The following is a 23,263-nucleotide window of genomic DNA, read 5'->3' as shown; positions in this document are numbered from 1 at the left end:
TTGTCAGCTCTTTCTCATCGGGGCTGGGTTTCATGTTTTGGAAATGCTGCAAAAATATCTTTTTTCTCTTCTTTGCAAACCCTCACTTCTTCTTCTAGGACTTCCATGATCAAAGCCAAGAACTGATCCTGTGGTTAGCAAGTGCTGAAGGCCGAAGGAATGAGGCACAAATCACAGATCCAAATGCTGACCCCCATACAGTACTGGAAAGCCAGAAAGAGTTAATGGTAAGTAGAGACTATAGCACCTCACTTCTTCCAGTAAATCAATAGCTCTCGCCACAAAAAGAATGGCAATTTCATGTGTAGCTGTAACAGCAGTTCCCATATACTGGGGCTGGACAGGCAGATTGAGTTGTTCTTTAAAGCTTTCTGAAGCTCATCTGCTTATTGAAGCATCCACCAAAATGGAAATAACAGCTTGTTGTGCTTTTTTTTTTGTTTCTTTCTTGTTTTTCTTTCTTTTAAGCAACTGGAGAAAGAGCTGCTGGAACAGCAGCTTAAAGTAAACAGTCTTCAAGAGCTCTCTGCTTACCTGCTGCTTAAATCTGATGGCGAAGATTACATTGAAGCTGATGAGAAGGTCCATGTGATTGGAAAGAAACTGAAACAGCTTATTGAGCAAGTTTCACATGACTTGAAAACAGTACAAGGAAGTCTGGTGAGTCAGCTTGAATACTTGCTCAGGAGTCTTTTTTATTTATGAATAATAGCATTAGTTTCAATTCAGTCTTTTATAAATACTTCTCAGTAATTTTACCTTCAGAAGCTAAGAGCAGTCTCAATGTAAGGAAAAATTTTAGCACCACAAGGCTAGTTGGTTACTGAAATAGATGGCCCTGTGAGGTTGTGTAGTTTCCATCCTTGATGGGTTTCAAAGCAAGCAGGAGAAAGCTTTTAATAACCTGCTCTGATCTCATGGCTGACCCTGCTCTGAGCAAGAGATTCAACTTGATCAGCTTTCTGAGGTCCCTTCTAACCTAACTGATCTTTGAGCCATACCACGTATCAGGCTCGGAGTGTGTAATGAACACACAGAAGTTCAGTAGTCTGCAGAAATAAGCTGCTTATCAGTGAGAACTATCAGATGGAGATGTTTTCAAGTTAATACCTGCACGTACTTGTTCCTTACTAGTTCCTTCTGGTTAGGCATAGCAGATAACATTTTGTTACGCTAGAGAACCAGAGCTTCAATTACTGTTGGTTTTGCACAGCTAAAGTAACTGTGCACCTGTAGAGAAACAATGGAAGATGATTGTGATCTCCATTGGTTTTGAATTCTGATGATGCATTTTAAAGAGGGATGTGTCATTACCTTTTAGGATAGCAGAGTATTCCTGCCAGTTCCAGATGACTTGGACTCAGAAGTCTATCATCCAGTTGCAGTGAAATCCAGCCCTCCTGTGAAGAAGGCTAGTATTTTTTATTTATGTGTTTATTTAAGCTATTTCACTATCAGCATGAAGCTTATTTGGGTGTGATTTGCTTGAAGGTTCCGCAGATGAAATCATGTCACCTTTTAGATGCACATGCATTATTACAGAACTTACAGCAGGACTGGAGGCCTACAGCTGCCTTCTTTTAAGAAAGAAATCCCTTGCTATAGTTTCTGAATCCTGGATAATCGATCCTGTTTCTCTCAACAGATCACAATAAGGAGAACTTCAGATGGCAGAAAAAACAGCAACACAAGGTATGAATTTGTATCAACAGGAGTGGTAAGGTGGCTGTTAGCAGCTGTTAGCGGCTTAAGTAAGCTAACATACAGATGGAGCTTCTCAGTTTCTGCACTGCTGTGCAATCTGAGCTTGTCTTCCCTCTTGAGAAGATCTTTTTGAGCCACGTGGGGGAATGTCTGAGTTTTAAGTAAGTCACCACCATACTTGTACAAAGCAACTTGCACCTTAGAGGCACTTAGTGAAAACAGGCTGTAAAGGAAGAAAAGATCTATAAAGAAGAAATATAAAGCTAATCTAACAGCTGGCTTTCTCCAGAGCAGTCTTGCATGCTTTGATGTTACAGTTAAAGCGCTCTTGTGCAGTGGAAGGTACAGGGTATGAACCCCTGAGATGCAGTTAAAATAACTTCTTAATTCAAACTCTGAAGTGCTGTTTCTGTGTGTGTTTGTGTGTGTGTGTGTCTTCTTTTCAGAGCTGAAAGCCACACACAGCCGACTCACGTGGTCCCTCGGTCCCCCTCCTTCTTTTACCGTGTGTTACGAGCAGCTTTACCCCTACAGTTGTTCTTTCTACTGCTTCTACTTCTGGCGTGCATGATTCCATCTTCTGAGGAAGACTACAGCTGCACCCAGGCAAACAACTTTGCCCGTTCTTTCTATCTTATGCTGCGATACACCGATGGGCCTCCACCGACATAGGAAGAAGCCCAGAGATCTTCAGTTATACCAAAACACACTCTTTGCGGTGCTTATTTTTATGCTGCTTCAATGAAACGGTGATATCACGTAGTTAAATACAGAAACTTGTATGCTGTGTTAGTTCCCTAAACAAACCACTGCAGCACCTTCCCACCCCACACACCCCTGCCCAAGCCTGTGCTGCAGCTGAATAACGCCTCACGTTTTAGCATTCTCTGGTGGATGGGAACGTGTTATATTTCACATCTCAAAGTGTATATCTTGAGGAAGTTTCAGCATTTTTGTACGGGAAAATGAACTTTTTCTATAGATTTTTAAACTGTAAGCAACACACTTTATACTTTGATGCAATAGAACACTGTTTTGTAGCTGCAGTGCACTTAAGCTTGCAAGGTGATCAAATGCTGAGTTATTAGATGCAGAAACTACTTCACAGTAATCTCAATCACAGCAGTCGGTCTCGGGTCGGCGCGATGAATGAGCAGTTGAAGAGGCATTTTGCCCCAAACAATCACTGCACACAATTCACATTACTGTTACCTTTTGGAAGCTGCGATCACTGGGCAGAAACAGAAATCTGCATCTTTCCCAGTCTTTGTTACTATGTTTTTTATTCATCTGACACGTTCAATAAAAGGATGCGCATCTGTTTTGTTTTACATGTAATTTCCTAGTGGTTAGGACTGCTGTGTTGTCTTTTTGTACCACTTTTGAAATACGGAATTGTTGCAGTGCACGGAAATGGTTTCTAAATGCACAGGTTTTCTAGATGAACACGATTGTGTAGATGACTATCCCTGATGTATGCAAATACTGTAATGACTTTTTTAATGAAAGTGGTTTGTTTTTTTTTCAGTTTTTAACCTGCTGAATAGTGTACAGGATCTTGGCAGAGAATTGTGCTTTTTTTCTTTTTTCTTTTTTTTTATATATATATATATAAACTTGCTGTAAGATTCTCCACCTTAAATATGAAATTTACAGTGTAGGCAATGGCTTGAGAAACATTGTGTACAGTCAGCTTCACCATTGCTTCACCTTTGTACAGTTTGAGTTCTCATTAAAACTCTGCCACTGTCTGCAGGGCGTAGTGGTGTGTGTGGTGTGGGGGCAACCTACGGTGTGTGCCAGCAGTGTTGACCCTTCTACACCCTGATCAGTCCACATATTTGCATGCTCATACAGCGGTGACAAAAGCTGTATTACCACAGCAGGGCAAGAGAGGAAGAATCCCAGACTGGAATCTATTTGAGTTTCACAGCTCTGTAGTACCACGAGGTAGAGAATGGGCCCTTCCTCCCCCACCTCTCCTTCCTCCACTTCCTCCGCTATCATCATTTTGTATTTTGAAAGCAATTACTTTCAGATGGAGCTCATTTAAGTTTCTGGCCCTGCAGAAGTCAGCCAACTCTCACCATTATTTCATTGCCAGGTTGTCACAAATGCCCATGCAAACCTTTCTGCCGAGAACTAATAGTCACTTGCTGACATGATATTCAGTTCTGCTGCCATTAAGCAACTTAAGCAGGGGAAGAAATTGGAACAATGCTAAAAGGTCGAAGGAAAATTTCATAGCCTGCAATTTCCTTATTATATACAGTTATATCAAATTGTTGAGCTGATGTAATGTATAATATGAGGAGCTTTTATGAAATTATCTCCAAATGTAGCAAAAAAAGATAAATTCTGGGAAATTAAATGTTTTTTCCCCCAGCCCTATTTTAAATAGTTTTACCTCTGTTTGATTATAGCCACCATACTGTAGTATGGCTGACTTGATTGTCTGCTTCAAGCAAGTCATGATACATCTCCACCCATCTCCTGCTGTCATCCTCTCACTCAGGCACTCAGCACTGAGTTCTTAGCAGTCAGTGAAGGGGGAGGAAGGGGGAGAGAAAGAGGACAGAAGCAATAGGGAGAGCAAAGTGTGCACATGCACAGCAGTGCATGGGCACTGTATGAAGGAGTGAAACTGGCCTCCAGCTGGTTGTGGGTTGCAGCCATCCTTGTGAGGGAGGTGAGATCCAGCAGATTTCAGCTGTACTTCTCCTCCTTCTCACCTCAAACCATGGAATCATTTGAGTCGGAAGGGACCCTTAGAGGCTTCTAGCCCAACTCCTCCCCATAATTGGACAGCAAACAAACAGTCCTCCATTTTCTGCTTTCAGAACTGTTACAGGTTGGCACCCTTGCCATTAAATTTGCCCATCCCCGAAACCTATGGAGTCATTTGGAGCTGTGAAACTTCCTAAGAACTCCCATATCTGACAAATCCACCTACAAAATACAAGGTGACTGTGAAGGTAAGGATGAGACACTCACTTACCCACAGACACCACGATTCCACACCTCATAGGCTCCAGAAAGCAGGCTGAGATCAGCTACAAGAAAGAAATGAGCAAAAACCCACATATTTAGGTTTCGTGATACCTGTTTATTCAGCCACAAACGTCTACAACTGAACAATGCGTGCATCACTGGAAAAATACTTTAAATTCACAGAACTAAATAGCCAAGAGACAGGAAGGAGGTTGGTTGGCTTGTTTTTCCCATCCATGCCACATACATAAAACAAAAGGCACCAACTTCACTCCTAACGCTGTTTGTTTCCACTCCAGACTTGCAGTGAGGATAAACTGCTGAAGCTAATACCACATAGGAAGCAGGACTCAGAAAACTCTATGGACAATAGACATAAGAAATGTCCAGAAAGAACTGTTCATGGGTACTGTATCGCTTCACTACACAACGCTGTGATGAGTAAAGGAGGATTTGCTTATCAGCAGAAGCTGGCATTTTATACCATCGCAGTCTGCTTTTAATGCACTTAAATAGAAATCACTGACACTCAACAATGCGTTAGCGTAGGTGACCTCTGTGCTCAAAGAAGGGAACAATGGTTCTAAAATATCCAGATCATCAATAAAATGAAGCCTTGGCTATGAAACATACCCTGCCTTTTAACTCAACAGTTCAGTAGTAAAACACTAAAAATAATAACAATACATTATAGCAATCCACTTGCTTTCCTTACTCCCATTTACAAAGCTAGCCTTAGTATCAGCACAATATACAACCACATCCTTAACTTTGCCAAGTTAAAATCTTGCAGGACATAAATAATAATGTCCAACTCTTTCTTCTTAGAAGAATGGTGACAACAGCCAAGGCACATCCCTGACTCCTGTCCATAGCTGTGCTGGCTTACAGCAGCCAAGGTCAGCTGTTACAATCTATTCTGCCATCCAGGGAACTGGCCAGAAGATCAAAATTCAACCTTAAAAACCAGTAATTGCTGTGACAGGACATCAGACTGTACTCGGTTTAAGGCGTCTCAAATGAAGCCATGCACATCCATACCTTGCTTTAAACATCAGCTGCCAAGGTATGAGCAACTTGTTTGCCATGGGCAGTTTTTTATCTTCATGGGAAAGGACAGGGAAGGGAGAGAGTTGCCTCCTTCTCTACCATCGGCTCTCAGTGCTAAGATCAAAATAGACTCCATAATAAACACAACATTTTCAATATATGAACGGATAAAGCACAGGCTAAGAAAAGGAGAAAGCACACTGTTTCATCAGCGTGCAGCTATTTTCTATCACTCAGGCAAGAAAGAACAACGTTGGACACACAAAAGCAGGCTCTGGCCCTGCTTTTAGAAGCCATTTGTGTCTAGCTCAAAGGAAAAATCTCATCCTTGCTTTCTGTATAGTTGGGACCCAAAGCTGCCAGGAATATCCCACAGTAAAGCAGTGCTGTGCCTCTAAAGAACCCCATCAAACCTGCAGCCATCAGCAACATCATTGTGCTTGGGCTGAGCTGCCCTTTGAATCCTTTGTGTCTGTTTGTACCCACATATTTGGCATCATCTTTCAGCAAGTCTAAGTTATATATTCTCTAGTGACGTCCAAACAAAACTATAATTCTTACCTTAGATAAAGCTGACCACTGGTAACAGTTCAAAAGGATAAAGAGGCACCTTTCCAAGGACTCACTGCATTTCTAGGAGCTCTTTAAACCACTCTAATGGTGCAAACACAGCAGATGTCTTTGATTCTCAACATGCCATCAAATGGAAAACAAAAACTTCCAGCAGTGAGAAGGGTGCTCTCCATTCATTACAATGTTCCCCGTGTTGCATTCAGTCAGGAAGGAGTTAACTGAAAAGTCACAGAATTGGAGGGCTTGGAAGGGATCTCTGGAGAGCATCTTGTCCAACCTCCATCTGAAGCAGGTTCCCTAGATATTATGGCACTACCCATATTGATACAGACAGTATGTGCGATCTGTCTTGCTTTCCTGCACATTTCATAGGAGCACCCAATCAGGCTTTGTCTCAGGGAAGGATTTGCCCACTCATCTTCTCCCCTCAGGAAGCACCAAATGTAATTTGCAAGAACACAGAGCTCTGGAATAGGTGTAGCATTGCTGGAAATGAATCATACATGACACCCTCATCTCAGCTCCCAGAACCACAGCACAGTCCAGGCAGAAAGAGCCTCCTCTGGCCCAGTCCCACTCTGTGGCAGACGCTGATGTGCAGCAGGGAAGGGATGCTGCAGTGCAGCCACATTCTCACCTCCTGATGGGCCTCTGCAGCTCCTCAGTTCTTTCCTGCTGGACATGGAGATGCTCCCCATATAGGAGCTGAAAAGCACCGACCGCTCTGCTCAGGCCTGGGGTGGACACAGATGTTCTCCTCACCTGGGCTGCAGTACATGAAAAGATCCGTGGGATACAGACCCACAGTTACCCCAATATCTTACCTGGGAGACAACGTAACATTGCTCATTGCCTTATCACAAGGTCCTTGTTCATCAGCTGTGCCATACTAGAGACATACACCTTTCTCTTTGCCCACACATGAACTGTCACATTAATCCACAGACGTGAGAGCTATTGGGTTCCGCCCGTTTTAAAACACTGCTAATAGCTTTTAATGAATCGACATAACAAAACACAATCTGCTTTAATTATATCCCCCATTCCCATTTAGAAACAGTGTGGGAATCACAGCGTGGCACAACTCTGCAGCACCACCCTTCTATCAACCCAGAGCAAACTGACATCCAGACGTTTGCTGTACAACTGACACCCTCTTCTCCCCAGTTTCCCAGCCATTTGCTTCAAGGAGTGCACATCAACTCGACACTTTTATAGCAGAACAAAAAATAGCACTTTGGTGTTTCTTTGAAAACAAACTGTATTAAACAAAACAAACACACAGGAGAAGGAAAACCGGAGGAACAGAACTACATCGTGGGGAGGCCGGGATGTGATGGCACCCAAGGATGTGATTTGACAGCAAAACTTCCCTCCAGATGAGTAAGAAGCCAATGAATTCAAGAACTGAACTTACTTTTTTTTTCCCTTTTTGTTTTCTTCTTTTTGTAGTAAATATGAGATAGGTGAGAAGGGCGCTGCTATATTACAGCTCTTAAAAACAATAGAAAGGTAGCCAGTAAAAACCCAGACAGCAGCAGCATCCCGTATAGTACAAGATCAAAATCAAGACAAGAAATTTGTGCAACTCTCTCATGGTGCTTTATGCCCCTCCTATAAAAATACTGTCCCGGGCTTCAAAAAACACCAGGGTGAAGGGTCTGCAAGGAACTCAAAGCATGCAAAGGGGGAACGGCGCAAAGTCCCTCATCCAAAAGACTTAGGCTCAAAATGGACTTTTGGGGGTAGTCCCAGTTTAATGTCACCGCACCTGCAATGCCAAGAACATGCATGTATTATAGTTAAACGCCTCCACTGATAGCAACTGCAATCGTAGCTCACATCAAAATGCAATATTGGCAGTGACTGGAACAAATGGTGAGGTGGTCAGATGAGATATTTCCCTGCATTATTTTCCTTAGAAGGTCTTAAACACATGCAGAAGTCAGCACTACAGGGAGGCCTCAGCCTGCATCCCAAGTGACATTCAACTCCAATGAGCCATCACACCTGTGAAACAAACCTCTGAAGGATCCTGCACAAAATAAGGAACAGCTTCAGGTGTCACACGCTTGGAGAACAAGCAAGCAGCAAACCTGAGGGCAGCAGCCCTGCTCAGCCTCCCATCCCCTGCCTCTACAGTGAGGTTGGGGTGGGCAGGACCCAGACCCACAGGCAGTCAGAACGGGAGGGAATGCAGTGCGTTTCCCCGCTGATCTCACAAGCCCCGGTTAGCAGAGCATATACGAACGCACACGATGTTCACAGAGCAACCTTTTGTACCTAAACGTTATAATAGATTCAACATCATTAATAAATATATAAAACAACATCTGCATCCCACAGACAGAACACATTTCAAAGGTCAGCACTGACTGAAAGAAGGTGGCAGTTTGGTGCTGGTTTAAAGCGCTGAGGAATTATACACAAGTAATAACATGGGTGTTAAGAACTTGCTCACAAAACGCGAATGTAAGCTTGGTTTCACATTTCTGAAGAGGCTCTGAACTGGCCCAAGATGCTATTCAGAATGGCCCTCAAACGAGGGCCCACGCAGCCATTGCATATTTAAGAACAAAGGAAACTCCTTTACACTGTGCACATCACCTGCAAAGCAGCATTCCCCAGTGCCCAGCACACACAGGTAAGCAGATCCATCCCAAACACTGCTGCTGTATATTTCATACTGCCTCACACTTAAAGGAGATCAGTTAGTCAGTGCTCAAAAGGATTGGGCTGGGACACAGAGAGCAAGGCCCTGACCCCTGGCCCCAACACAGACCTCTGTCATCTCAACCCGGTCACTTTATCTCTTTGTCTCAGTTGCTTTAAAAAAGGAGAGGCGATAATTCCCTGTCTTGCAGGACTGTTCTGAGGCTTAATTTCATAAGGTGCTTTTAAGAGTCTCACAGAAGGCACTATAAAAGTGCAGCTATTATAATGTCAGAAACAGACAGAGGTGTGCGCCTCGCAAGCTTTTCCCAAGGTATCCCGCAGTAAATCTAGGAGAGATGAGGACTCGCACCAGGTCACGCTCCTGCAGTCCCATCACAGCAGCTTAGTTTTCTCCCATAACTTTCAGTAAATAGAGGCTGGGTACAGCCTGCGTAACGGGGCAGCCCTGTAGTTCTGTTCAGACCTGGAAATGTGAAACTTGTTCAAAGTCAGGATGTGTGACTGGGGACTTCCTTTGCCCTCGGAGCGTGTGCGCGTTCAACATTTCCAGCAGCAGGTCATACACTGGGACCACGTTTTTGCACTTCATGCTCAGCAGATGCTCCATGCCCTTGTTACTGCGAAGGAAAACAGAGAAAATAAAGTCAGTGATGCGGGTCTGACAGTACAGAGAAGGAAAACACTCATGGTTTCAGGAGTTTCTTTTTTATGAGTTAAGAGACATAACTGCTGCAGTCTGTGGGATCACCTACTGCTAACAGCAGTAACAACATCCTAATGCACTCAGGCTGTGATCTACCATCTAGAGAACCAAGATTTGTGCTTTCTGACCCAAACTGTCATCAGAAAATAATCCAGATGTATCACTCCTATTGAGATGAAAGAGAAAGCTTCTTTGGTGCCATAGGCACGGGAGACCCATGTGCTGCAGTTGTAAATGAAAGGGGAATTCACACCATATAGCTCTATTAACCACCTACGTCTCCCAACTGGCTGAGAGGGAAGACCATATGATAGTGGCTAACTTCAAGCAGTTGGCTTCCTCTCTGCATGTCCAGTGTTAGATCTTGCAGATAACTACAGGCTTTAAGAATCCTCTTTTCTTCTGTCATACAGCCAGCTATGATGACACTTTGCTGACTGAGATCTCTGCAGTTGTATCACTACCGTATCACTATGCCAGAGTGTGGGATCATTGCCTAGTTAGCCACACTAGGAAGGATAGTCTTACAAAACAGAGATGAAGAGCATCCCTCAGGGGCACTGTGGAGTTCTAGACTAGCTCTGTCACTCTAAGAAGCAAACACAAACAACTGGTATATCTCTCACATCCTGTAAGATTTACCTTGCATGTCTGACATGGGAGAGCAGCATCAACAGATTGGCCAGGCGAGTTGTTTGCTGCTGGGAAGGGATCCCACTCTTTGCAATAACCCAAACCAGAGCATCTGTGACCACATTGAGCAGGTGGTGCAGCTTCCTGTTGCTTTCAGGTTCTTCTGCTGACAAGGGAAACATGCCTAGCAGAGAAGACAAAGAAATCCTGCTTGTGAGGCACAAAAAACTATGACCATGGGTCATCTTCCAATGTAATAATTCAAAGGATAAGAAAAGTTGTATTTCCTGACACACATTCACACAGCCCAACACAATGCAAACAGCACTGCATGTAACACACCAAGCTTCAGCTTGTATTTCTTCATCCAAATTGGATTTCTGCATCGATTGCATAGTGATTGACTCTCCCAAATCCTCCCAAGACAACACATTGAACATAGACTCCATAGTCAGAATGAGCTCTGAGCTCTCAGTCTGTGGGGAAGCAGACATGTTCTCCATTCTCCAGGGCTTTTTCATTTGAATCACATTACACCATACGTTTTAGTTTCGTTCATGCTGAAAAGAAACCCCTTTCTTCTCCAAGTAAATCCAAGGGAAGGAGGAGAGCAGCTATTGTTACTGACCGCTGTAGGCTCCCAACAGCTCACCATGGTGCCACAGGACAGCACCTGCGAGACCCCTCCGAAGTCAGCAAAAGCAGAAGAAAGGGGAGTGGGGAGGAGAAAGAAGAAACTGCCACTAGGAAAGCCTGGAAACACTCGCTAGTATTCTTGATAGAGAATCCCAAAGATGCTTATGGATGGAGAAAACTCCAGAACACCCCGAAAAACAGAAGTAACAGATAAACCTTGCTAAGGAAGGAGAGCCTTGAGAGGAGAAGGGTTTTTTTGAGAGGTGAAGCTTTTAAGAAAAGCCACGGCTAATGAGCATTTCTTTCCCCCTTTGGCTAAATAAAAATAAATGGAAGAGTTTTGCTGTCAGTTGAAATAATGGCTTCTGTTCTACAAACAAAGTCAGAAAACAGCTGGACTATTCCCCTTCAGAAACCTTGCTGAGAGTTACACAGAAGCTTCATCTGAAAACAATAGATGTAAACAGTATCATTATTCTACATACAGATGGTTTTCAGTTGTTTTTTCTTGTTGTTTTTCTTATACCCTTACAAAACGTCCTGGGGAATAGAAGGATTTTACCACAGGCTGTAGAAGGCTGCAAAGCAAGCTTGCCGTCCTCACATTCATCTTGCAGAACTGTTAAGTTATTTCTAGCACTTCTACTAATTATTTATCACTAAATAGAAATATTTCAGCGCAATTGACTGCCACTCAGTTGACTAAATAATGTTACTAGAGCAAAGAACAGGCTTGTATAGGCATGAAGCATCATCATCCATGACCAGGATCCATGGAGCTCTGAGCTGCACTCCTGACAGATCATTGGGGTTTAGATTTGAAAAGGACATACCCACCACCTGGGTCACAAACCCCAATTTGTGAGCAGGTTTTCAGATTTGGGTTTATTCGTGCAGTTCTTTAGAGCAGGATAGAGACCCTAAATCCAAACAATATAGCTTAGAAGTTTCTTGAGCAAAACCCTCTTATGATTTCATGAAGTCCCTTTTTAGCGTTCCCTTTGAATTCTGCCTTATCTCATTTGATATTTCTGTCATTTTTAGACACTGATTACCCAGTCGCAGTCGAAATAAGTATAATTTGGTGAGTGTCAGAGGCAATTGTGTACTCACTGGAATTGAGGAGGATCATTGCCTTGACACACAGATACTCCTTGTGCTGCAGTTTCAGCTCTCGGAACCTCGAGGTCATGGCCAGGAGCATATCAAAGATTTCCAAAATTCCCTCTACGCATTTCCCCTCGTCCCTATGGAAACATTTAAAATGTTACCAAAAAAGTAGAATTAAGGAACTCTGACTCAGCCAGATAAAAGCCAAAGCAAAAAGAATGCTGCAAGAAGCCTATCTGTCTGATCTGTGGGAGCATTCAAAAGCTTCTATCAGGAAATCTAAATGGAAAATTACAATGGCATAAGAGGTCAGCACCTCTAAGAAACTAATTTTCTCTGTAAAGCGTTTAAAGTGCTTACAGGATTGACCACAGGTAAGTATGGACATATTTCTGTAAAGAGGCTTTAGCCTCACAACCAGCATAATTTCTGATAATCAGCTTTAAACTACATTCTACAGGGCAGAGCATGGCACCTCCTTGAATCATTTTCCATAGTGCTTTCACAAGGAATTCATGCCACAACCTATGACATCCCTGTTTGTACCTGACAGAGGACTAAGGTATTAATAATTAAGAAAGCCTGACTAAAGTAAGTTTCTTGGAACAATAAGATAATTCCTACAACCATCTAAACCACCTGTTGGAGGTGTTCACTTTTGAATAGCTTTGGATTTTCTCTGGCTGGTTTTGTTTGTTTGTTTGTTTATGGTTGCAAGTGAATGGTGATTGTAATCTCCTCCACTTTGGATATTAGAAACAGGAACGTTTCTAGTTCTGAGGATGAACTGAAAAAATACTTACACCTTAAGCCATTCCAATAGGCTTAGAATGAAAACTGAAGTAATTTTAAACCACTTAAGTTAGTGCTTCAGATTTTTTGTTAAAGGTACTGGAATTACAAAGCTGTAAAGCTCTGTGACACCGTATTCAAAGAGATGCTTCTTACACCACCTGTAAGCCAAGAGTTTTGCCTGCTGTGTTATTAGGGACACACCTAAGGACAGTGGTGCATGAGCACTCCTTGCTACCAGAGGAAGGTGATGAGTGCTCAGGCTGAGGCAGGCAACACCACCCAGGAGCTGAAGGTATGGCCTGCAGAAAGGCAGCTGCCTCATTACTGCATGGCTTCTCTTGGCAAAGAAATTCAAGTTTTGGAGGAGGACCAGCAGCTGGCAGAATCAAGACAAAGGCACAAGCGTCAGAGAAGTACGTCTACAAAGACTGTGGGGGGTAATGGAGCTAGAGTTCACATGAGCGTATCATAGAAGTAATATAGGGTGCACAGATGCTTGCTAGCTCCCACTCTGTTAAGTCTTATGGAGTTGAAGGAATTTATCAAGCCATCTCCATTCAGCTCATATTAGCTCCTGAGGAACTGAACACATCATACATCTTCAGCAATTTCTTATCATTGCATTGAATAACCTAGCGTGCCCTCACACTGAATTTTATATAAGAAAACCACAATTTACTTCAAATCCTATGTAATTCAAATTTATTTCTCTTACTAACCCATTTTACTTTCTGAATCTATGAAGGCAATGATTATTTAGCTCAAGCCCAGATTGGTGCAGATATGAATTTCCCCAGGTTGAAAAGGTTAGGAGAGACTTTGCTCCTTGCCAAGACAGCAGATTCTCTCTCTGACTTTTTACCAACAAGAAACCCAAATCAAATTGTTCTATCTTGCTGTGGAAAAGCATCTTTACTAATCCATATTCTTCCCTATTGGTACATAGCTATGGATAAATAAGTTTTAAACTTTCAAACACTCTACTTAAGCTTGAAGAAAACTTTTGGTATTTAACACCAAATTACTTTTTAAAATCCCTTTTGGCTAGTGCTACGAAGATCATTAATGTAAATATGAAACTACAGGAAAAAATCTGAGATAAACTACTCTGAGTAATTAAAACAGAGTCTGAAACTTTCTCTACTCCTTTTTCTTCTTTATTTTTTTAAGGGTTAGGGAGAAAATCTATTGGCCAATGAAAGCTGTTTGATAACAGAGCAGATTGTGTTGATGTCTACAGTTTTAGCATCTGGAGCCCTGGGCCAAAAGCATCAAAACCTACAAAAACAGTGAAAAATACAGAGAAACTCAACACTGTTATGTGGTAGTGGAATTCAGGAACTCTCAAGTTCAAAAGCACTATTTATGCTCAGCGTGTGAATTCTCAAGATAGAACTGTTAAAATACAAGTGAATTGTATTGTTAAATTAAACGTTCACATCATCTCCAATATTTCATCCCCTCCTTTCTCCATTCATCTCCCTCCAAACACACTCACTGAAGGGCTCTCAAGAAGCTGATTTCTCTTACCTGTCCAGTACAAGGTCTGGTGCGAAAATTAATTTCCCAGGATGGTCAATCGATCTCCACATTAAACCAATCATTAAAACTTCCAGCCAGCAGCTTTCCAACAGCCTGACTTGGTCATAGAGACTGAGATCAATGAAGCCTGAAATGATAAAAACAGCGTCAAATAAATCAACTTGTTTACATCTCTGTTTTTATAAAAATGTCTTGAATATACAAAAAAAAAAAAAAAAGAAGAAGAAAAAAAGAAATGTGGGTTGTGAAGAAAGATGGAAAAAGAGGCACTGAAGTCCAAAGTATGCACTGCTGCCATCTCAGTTGGGAACATAAATAGCTGTGGTTATCATTGACACATCTTCCACAAAACATTTGAAAGGATAGAACCATGGAATCCAACTTAGAGTTGGAAGAGACTACTGAGGGCCGTCTAGTCCTACTGCCCTGCAACAAACAGTGACACCACAGCTCAACCAGGTTGCCCAGGGCCTTCCCCAGCATTGCCTTGAAAGTGTTCAGGGAAAATAAATAAATCAGAACAGTGCTGAAGTGCAATCAGCACATAGGTGAATGCAGACCCGCCTTACATGTGGGCACCTCTTTAGATGACAGCCCCGGAGACTTCTTGAAGGTAACAAGGACCCACTCTGGAAACTCACATCTGTTAAAGATTTATCACATTGTACTGTGGAGGACTCCTATGAAAACAGACCATTATTTTCACAACATATAAGGCTGCTGTTTGCAGGGTTGTCACTTAGTGTTTTGTTTTGATCTCTGGAGGCAGCTATGTTTCTGGGTTTGTTCAGTACCTATGAAATAAGCCACATCACGGTCACCCTGTGATGTCACCTTATTTCTAAATGCCACTTGTTGATCAAAGCAAGGAAAAGACAAGGGTAGTTTGTGACGGTAGTAATGTCTGCATCACCTCCACATGCAGCACCCCAGAAGCAAGAACAGAACTGATGCAATATGACATAAGCCCTTTTCTAACATTTAGTTCTCTCTGGAACTTCCAGCAAGTGCCAGATAATGTAGCAACACAACCAGAAGAGGGAAAAAGTTGTTGCTTGCCCCTTCTTCTGCAATAACATGCAAGAAGAAAAGCCTAGGAAAAGGAGTTAAACTCCATAGTTCTTAAGGGTCTCTTCTGACTTGGGATGTGTGCTGTACATTTGCACTGCCATGAAATCTGCTCCCAGTGATTTATATGAATGTATTCCATACATTTTCAACTTATTAAAGTACTGTCCTGGAAGGCAGTCGGTGACATCCCCAGGTTATCATAAGCTGGATAATGCGTACTCTGGCTTTGCATGGCTGAAAACGCTGCCTTTCACACCAAGAGCCTTACTCCTTTACTCTGAGAGGAGCAAACAGGAGCCTACAAGCTGTGCTTTCCCTCACGGATTACACTGTCAAAGAATTTACTACAGAACTCATAGCCAACGGCAGATTATCTGCCAGACCCAAACCCTCATCATTTAAAAAGTGCTTTTAGTAAAATACCCATGGAAGTTTGAATAGAATAAACCAACAGCGACGGTTTCCTGGGAAACAACAGCTCAAAGACATTTCAGGGGGTTATTTAAATCAACAGTTACAGAGGCGTGCGCTGATTCCTCCACCATAAACAACCAGTTATGGGGTTGAAAAACAAATCCCAGTAGAGCTGTCAGACCAAGTCCCAGTTTTCAGTGTAAAGGTAATTAGAGATTCAGATGTATCCCAGATGGCACCTGCTAAATACGCATTACCAGCACCAACAGTATGATTTATGAGCATTGTGCGCTGCTATTAGGACTATTCCTTTTCTCCTTGTAGCAATCATGTTTAAAGGTTGAGGATAGCACATTAGCATGACAGCTCCTATTGCAGAATCTGAAGTCCCTTTTCATTTGCTGCAGAGTACATTAAATTGCTCATTTTTCTGTGGCTGTAGAACCCGTCCTTTAAATTCTGTGTTCTATATCTAATCCTTTAGTAGACATTACTAAGATACACTGCTATAACAGCACAAGAAAAAAAAAATAAAAAAGAAAAATAGAAAAATCATTTTCTTCTGGATGTGCAGTAGCTACGCAAAGATATCACTCTGGCCAGCCACTGTGTTCCATAATGAATCCAAACTTCAACATCATGACAACATCCCATCTTTCAGCCACGAGGATACAGCCATGAGGTGTTCAGCACTTTTAAACTAGGTGAACAGAGTCAAAGGGAATTATGAAGCTATGTTATACCCACTGATAACATCAAATTAAAATCAGTGGAACTCATGCAAAAAAAAAACAACATAACAATCCAGGTGTTGCCTTCTACTTTTATGAGCAACAACAAAAATTCAATCCAATAAGCCAACTGTATACCAAAAATATACTCACAGAGCAAGATGCGTAATAAAAGAAGGTCGTTAGAAATTAAGTAAAGGAAAAAAAAAAGCAGAGATTTAGATTTCCTCTTCAGACAAACCCCTACCAGCATATAGCACATACAGCACTAGGACACTAAAAAGATTTGCTTTTACTTAAGGATGATCCTCACAGTAATATCCATCTACTAATTTAGAAGGGAAACGTATTAAAAACATTGCAAAATTAGTGCTCAGCTGGCCTTTAGTCAAGAGCTATTTTATTTATTTATTTATTGCATGGATCTAGATAATAAACTTCAGGGAAGAATTTGCAAACTCAAATCCTGCAGTATGAGTTTCATCATCACGTTTATTTTTTTATAGGAAGAAAAAAACACACGTTCAAGAAGATGCTGTAAAAGCCACATTATACTGTAATGTTATTTGTAACTGGGAACATGTTGCATTTCACATCTATTTCTGGCATTTTTCTGAAATAGTGTTTATTTCTGTTCTGTGTGACATGAGTGATCACAAAAAACAAACACATGTGATCAAGTGTAAACATTCCCAGGAGCTTTTCTAAAGGACTTTGGTCGCCTCAACAAGTTCTCTTCATACAATTCTCTTACTGCTAAGAAAAAGGTTTTACTTTTGACGTAAACTGAAGACAAACTAGAAGTAAACAATGTCAAAACGAGTTGATTTGGAAGTTGATTTTCCTTTAAAGTTCGAAATACAACGATTTCATTTCTGGCCAAGGCTGTGGTTTCTTTTGTTGCCATTCTCATTTTTAAACTGACATAATTAAAAGTAAAAGCCAGAAATGAATCTGTAATTAGAGAAGTTACTTTATTTTTTTCCTTTCAAATATTGCTTAATTGCTCTCAGTTTAAAATGATCCAAGTTAACAGGAAAATCCCTTCACAAATAGCTAGCATGGTTTCAGATGCTCGTGCAGTGCTAGCAGCTCCATCCCAGCACCCAGCCTGGAACCTGCACACCTGAGAACTATCACACTTGTACCACTCAACACAGAAGCTTAACCAGGGCACTCTGTAATGAGGAGATGCAGCCTTGCAGTCGTGCAGTGCAGACTCCTCAGTGTGGATGGACAAGGCTTAGGACTGCTAGATACAATGCAGAACACATCTGCTGTGCAAGGCACATGCAGCTGGAGGACTCACTTCTAGCAGAGCATTATATCTGAAGTTAAAGAATAACACACCCGTGGACACCTTAGGGAGCAGTTATGTTCAAGGCAACACGCGTAGTTGCAGTTAATGCTCTTTGCATGACCAACAGCTCAAACCATTCATGTTCATTTTTGGTTTGAAGGAAAACACACAGTAATTCTGAGATCAATACAGTGTACCCCAATCTGATTCTCTCATGTACCAATTACATCAGCTGAAGCAGTTGTGAAGACTCAGTTCTTGGCTACACAGCAGTTTTCACCAACTTCAATACTAAGTCTTCATTAGATTTTAAGGAAACCATTTGTGTTGGTTTTGTTTTCCCCAATAGCAGTCTAGTTAATACACATTTGATTAATCAGGCATTTAAAGCTGATGAGATAAAAATTACACCAACTTTGCTTTTTAGCAACCTCAACAAGTACTCGACTAACAAGAGATATCAAATTATGGACATGGCTGTTTTCTGATTCAAAATGCTTCCAAGTGAAGTTCTGAGAGCAATAATTTGTCTGTGACTGCTACAGCATAGAAACTGTAAGACTTGCACACTACGCATTTATAGTGCTATGCCATTATGACATCAAATGAAATAGATAAAAAAGAGATCGAAACTCTTACCAGGAATTTTTTTGGCCCATCCAATCATGTGAACCAGCTCTTTGTCTGCCAGTTTTGTCAGGGACATCATCATGGAGGCCTCGGTGAATGGTTTGCTCGGACGACTCACCAACACGTTGGGAGGCTCAGCTTCAAGCAGAGTTAAGACAAACTGTTCTGGACTGACTGTGCTGAGGAGGATCTCTTTTACACGGGTTGCAGCCTCATTGTACTTCTTGGTTTTGCCCATGCAATCTTCCGAATTACGATGGCGGCGCAGGATTCGATACCCACAACGTTCTCTTCTTGAGCCTGACACAAGAGGTACACAATCGCATTGGAATATGTTTCTCTCACTGTTGCATTGTACAAAACCAAATGTTTGGGGAAGAGGGGGAAAGCCCCTCAAGAGTGGATGTTCTAACATTAAACATCAAGTTTCAGACTTTCTGGAACATCCAGCACTGACCCAACTTTGCTTCAGTGAAGCCACCTGAAGAAAAAAAAATAACTGAAAATGATGTTCATTTCTTAATCTATTTTACAAGTCCCCGGGAAAACACTATTGACATCAAAAGGAGATAAATCGAGTCTTTAAATGCAACTAATGAAAACTGCTTAATTCTGCTAATAAATTTTGTTTTAAATGTTAATTGGGGGGAAAAAAAATCTAAAGTTTGAGCCATGAGTAAATATCTCAGCCAGAAGCACAGCTGGGCCTCACTGCTAGCTGGGTGCTCAGCTAGGGACATACTGAAAGGTCAGCTGTCTTCTCCCTACATCCAGTTAAGCCAGCAGGAGTTTCCCCAAAGAGAACTCAGGTATCTACAACTAGACAGAGCAAGCCCCCACTTTGGAGTTACAAGTGCAGAATACCATTTCTCTTTCACAGAGCAGTTCTTTTACAAAGGCCATAAATTCTCAGAATGACTTTTTACTGTTCATTAAGACAACATCAAACATTCTCTGCCTATCAGTATTATTGGTGGGATCACTGTGATCTATTCTTGAAGAGCAGCTGTGGAAAGAGACTGAGGGACTTTTAAACAGTGGGCATCTGATGCAGTGCTCAGCCATATGGTGTCTGTTTCCCTCACACCTTTTTTGTTTATTTATAAATAAATTTTGGCATTAACTAACATGCAAGTTTTCATCACATTAAAAAAATAATAATAATAAATCAAGTTATTTAAAATTATTAAGTTACTAAATAGATTCACAGGCTTGAATCCTCCAGCAGTTAATAGTTTCAACATCAGTAAGAAATTTTCCTCTAAATCTTTCAAAAGACAATTTTTTGTGCTAGCCAATGCTTTTACTGACATGATATTCAAACACTGATTTTCCATATATACATAAATGCCAGTGATTGCGTAAATCTATATCAGATCAACATTTATTATTCTATTAGTACAGACTGGGGAGTCTAAAAGCATAGTAATAGGCTGTCTCATTTTGTTTCAGTTCCACAGACTACACAAAAGCATCCTTTCATGTAGTGCTGCTATCCTGACACCACTACAGCTAATTAAGCCTTTTTGGTGTGCTGCCCAAAACAACATCGTAGCCACAGAATGTGATTCTTCTTTATTATTTGTTATATACTTCACAAAGCACACGAAGAAAAAGGAGTAGATGAATAACAAAGGTGGAAAAATCCTAATAGCTCCACCCAGCACCCTGACTTGGCTAACCTCGTGGCTATCAAAGAACAATGACCAGCCTGTGGTCTGGAAATCCCACCAGATGAGTCAGCTATTCATTTCTCTTGTAGTGACCAGAAGTTCCAAGCCAACCTCTAGCCATACCAGAGGATCTGGGTGTCACCTGTCAATAGGACCATGGGTTTGGGCCAGAGACACATTTGCATGCATGCATTTGAGCAAGAGAATTTGTGAACAAGACACCTGGAATATCACAGAAATCAAAGGCCAGTGACTGAAAACACTAATGCATGAGAAAAGAACTGAGTACTAGATACTGGTTCCTGTGACCTAGGGAAGTAGGGGCCAGCTGCCTGACAGACAGAGTGTTTAAGCCCAGCTACTGGAGGCATACATACTGTATAAAACCATATATTTGCCACTACTTGTATTTGCGTAAGTGCTAGATGTGGTGCCTGGCAATTAGCATGGCTGGCTGTGAAAATAGGTACTGAGTTTTTGTTAATGGCAGCAGATGTTCATGTTTGCTGTTAGCGGACATAGTGATGTTGCAGTTTCCCTTCTATCAAGCTACTGGCCTCAGAAATTTTTAAATGTTCTTCATCCACCCTATCAGTTGCATAGAACATTAACTGTCTAAATTCTAATGAGGCAATGCAATTCTGGCTCTGAGTTTCATCTAGCAAAGTAAGAGGTTCATACATTGGCCAAATTAAAAATAAAAAGGGGTGAAGCTCGCACACACACACAGACACAACCCAATTTCAGATGCTATTGCTAAATTAGATGTTGGGTGAATGCAGACTGTCAGTGGTGGATGTTTCCAAATGATGTGGCTGGCCAGATCACAATCCTGTCTTGTCTTCAGCAGCTGTCAAGCACCAATTGAGTCAACCTGTGAGAAGGATGAGATGTAGAAGCCAGTCAGGTATAACCTGAAGGCATCAGAAAGACTGGCTAAGGACTAACAAGTCTGCCTTGACTTTACAGGTGTGGAACTTTCAACTACACATTGTCACAAACCTCATTTGCTGCCTGTTCAGTAAACTGCATCAGATATAACAGGGAATTGTAAAGAAGATCTGAATATAAGAGAACACCCACTAACTGGAAGCAGATGAGACTGGAGAAAACAAACAGGCAAAGCTGGCTCATTGAACAGTTCTCTGGAATGGAGGAACCCAAGCGGAATGAAGCATTTGGAGCAGTGTTTAGAACCAGCTGGAAGTACTGACCTAAATTCTGCATTCACTGTAGGAAAGGATGGTTTTGTACCCTGAGAAGGAGTAAGGTGAAATGGCTTGATATGGCAGGACATTTACACATACATTGGATTGAAGGAAAATAAACAGGGAACTGCAGAACTAGTTCTAATTTCACTGAATGAAATCTAGTTAGAAGCTGCCAGAGAAGCTGAGAAGTGGATAAGGGAGGATAACATACCAGCAGAGACAAACAGAGCTGAAGGCATTATTTCATGGTACATTTACAGAATCAACCTTGATTACGGCATTCAAAAAAATAAAAAATAAAAAGCTTTACCTGTAAAACCACACAAGTCACAAACAATTTCTTCATCTCTCTGGACAAGTTCTTTTCTTCTTAAGAAAGTCAAGGGACAGGGAGGCAGAGACTAATTTCTACACGCATGGAAGATGCAGTGAACTCCGCTAGGCCTCATTTTAGGACTAGCGCACAAAAGTCAAGAGGAAATTCTGAACACACTTCATCAGCTGCAGAAAAACATTCCAATAGCACAGTGGACTGCTCTAAAGTCACACCATGCACAGAAAGTATGTAAATATTTTCCTTCAGGAAGGACAAAGAGGAGAGGTCGGCGATGTGCTAAGAAACTGAAACAACAGGAGGCAGAATGAAGAAGCACCAAGGTACTGGCGTGCTCTGTTTACAGAGATCCATGGCACTGACTTCCATATGAATGTGCATTGTAGAGAGTGTAATCACCAGGAGAGAACGGAACGAAAGCAGGAAGCAGTGCCTTGCTGAAGTGTTTTGAAAATGGGCACCTTGAAGGACAGAACAGGAAAAACAGAGCAAAATAAAAGCCACAGGGAGATGCACTGTGAAGGATGAATTTTATTGGGCTATTAGAAAATAACAGCTGCTCTGTGACGTGCATCCTCCAATACCTGTTGGAAAAGTGAATTCCCCAAATAGAAAATGCATGAAGAAGAGCAGTGTTTGAATTAAACACATGGAAGAGTAGCTCAGTTGCCTGAAGAAACTAGAAAAGCTACTGGCTGAAGGGGGAGCTGGTGAGAGAAGGAGATGTCTGGTGACACAATGAGGAAGAAAGTCCAGCAAATTGGACACGTGTCATAAGTGACAAGAGCAAGAATTTGCAACCTGCTGATCGATCCTAATTCAGTTCCTGGTACTGAAGTGAACCCAGTACTATGGGACTCGATGTACTCTCATCAGCTGTCCTCAGATCTTTTGAAAACTAAGACAAAAAACAACAACAGAAAAAAAAAAAAAAAAAAGAAAAAGAAAAAAGGAAGATGTGAAGTAGGAAATAAAAAACGGGAGGGGGAACAGGAAGGAGCAGCTTTACCAATTAATACAATATTTAAGCAATGCAAAGGAATTTCTGTGCTTCCTATTTAAATCTGAAGTTCAGGTAGGACTGAAGAGTGTTTTCTGTACACTTATTAGCATCTAAAAGGCATGCATGTTTCTAAATCTTTATGGAAGAAATAATGATAGATAAGCTTAATGTTTAGCTTCAATATATATAGAGATATGAATCAACCTGTGTAAAGGCACAGCAATAAAACACTTAAGATTTCCAAGATTAGAGACTATTACTGAAATTGCCACGAACTCCCTAAATATACTTAATAGCTAATATTCATTCAAATAAAGGTAATTCAGGCAATTGGAAAAGTGCATAAGATGACCAAATCTCTCATTCTTCCTACTACACTCTACTTATTCAGAGCAATTATTTGCACAAGAAAATAGCTGTATTCAGCTGAGAACACTAGACCAAGGGCAAGACCTCAAGTTACAGCACCATATACCACATGGG

The 23,263-nt window shown here is 41.5% G+C and overlaps 2 protein-coding genes across 16 annotated transcripts in view; one reads left to right on the top strand and one right to left on the bottom strand.

The window, feature by feature from the left end:
• SYNE2 (spectrin repeat containing nuclear envelope protein 2) overlaps positions 1-3,455 on the top strand; it is a 156,039-nt gene extending 152,584 nt beyond the window's left edge. For all 4 annotated transcript variants that reach the window (XM_015865456.3, XM_015865457.3, XM_015865454.3 and 1 more), the window contains 5 exons: positions 99-227; positions 469-660; positions 1,322-1,411; positions 1,646-1,692; positions 2,151-3,455. In XM_015865456.3, coding sequence (XP_015720942.2) covers positions 99-227; positions 469-660; positions 1,322-1,411; positions 1,646-1,692; positions 2,151-2,376 — 684 coding nt within the window. In that variant the 3' untranslated portion in view covers positions 2,377-3,455. The remainder of the gene's footprint in view (positions 1-98; positions 228-468; positions 661-1,321; positions 1,412-1,645; positions 1,693-2,150) is intronic.
• Positions 3,456-4,789: 1,334 nt separating this feature from the next.
• ESR2 (estrogen receptor 2) overlaps positions 4,790-23,263 on the bottom strand; it is a 59,921-nt gene continuing 41,447 nt past the window's right edge. For 10 of the 12 annotated variants that reach the window (XM_032444792.2, XM_085547814.1, XM_015865467.3 and 7 more), the window contains 5 exons: positions 18,569-18,859; positions 14,402-14,540; positions 12,080-12,213; positions 10,340-10,514; positions 7,562-9,611 (listed from right to left, as the gene is read on the bottom strand). In XM_032444792.2, coding sequence (XP_032300683.2) covers positions 9,452-9,611; positions 10,340-10,514; positions 12,080-12,213; positions 14,402-14,540; positions 18,569-18,859 — 899 coding nt within the window. In that variant the 3' untranslated portion in view covers positions 7,562-9,451. Of the gene's footprint in view, positions 9,612-10,339; positions 10,515-12,079; positions 12,214-14,401; positions 14,541-18,568; positions 18,860-20,973; positions 21,107-23,263 lie in introns of those variants that run through there. The other 2 variants (XM_015865468.2, XM_085547815.1) reach the window with 2 other exon arrangements.

The sequence above is a fragment of the Coturnix japonica genome, chromosome 5 (assembly GCF_054131305.1).
Source record: "Coturnix japonica strain WE chromosome 5, WE-NBRP24, whole genome shotgun sequence".
Lineage (NCBI taxonomy): Eukaryota > Metazoa > Chordata > Aves > Galliformes > Phasianidae > Coturnix > Coturnix japonica.
Note: the sequence above shows the minus strand (reverse complement) of the source record. Positions and strands in the feature narration are given on the sequence as shown.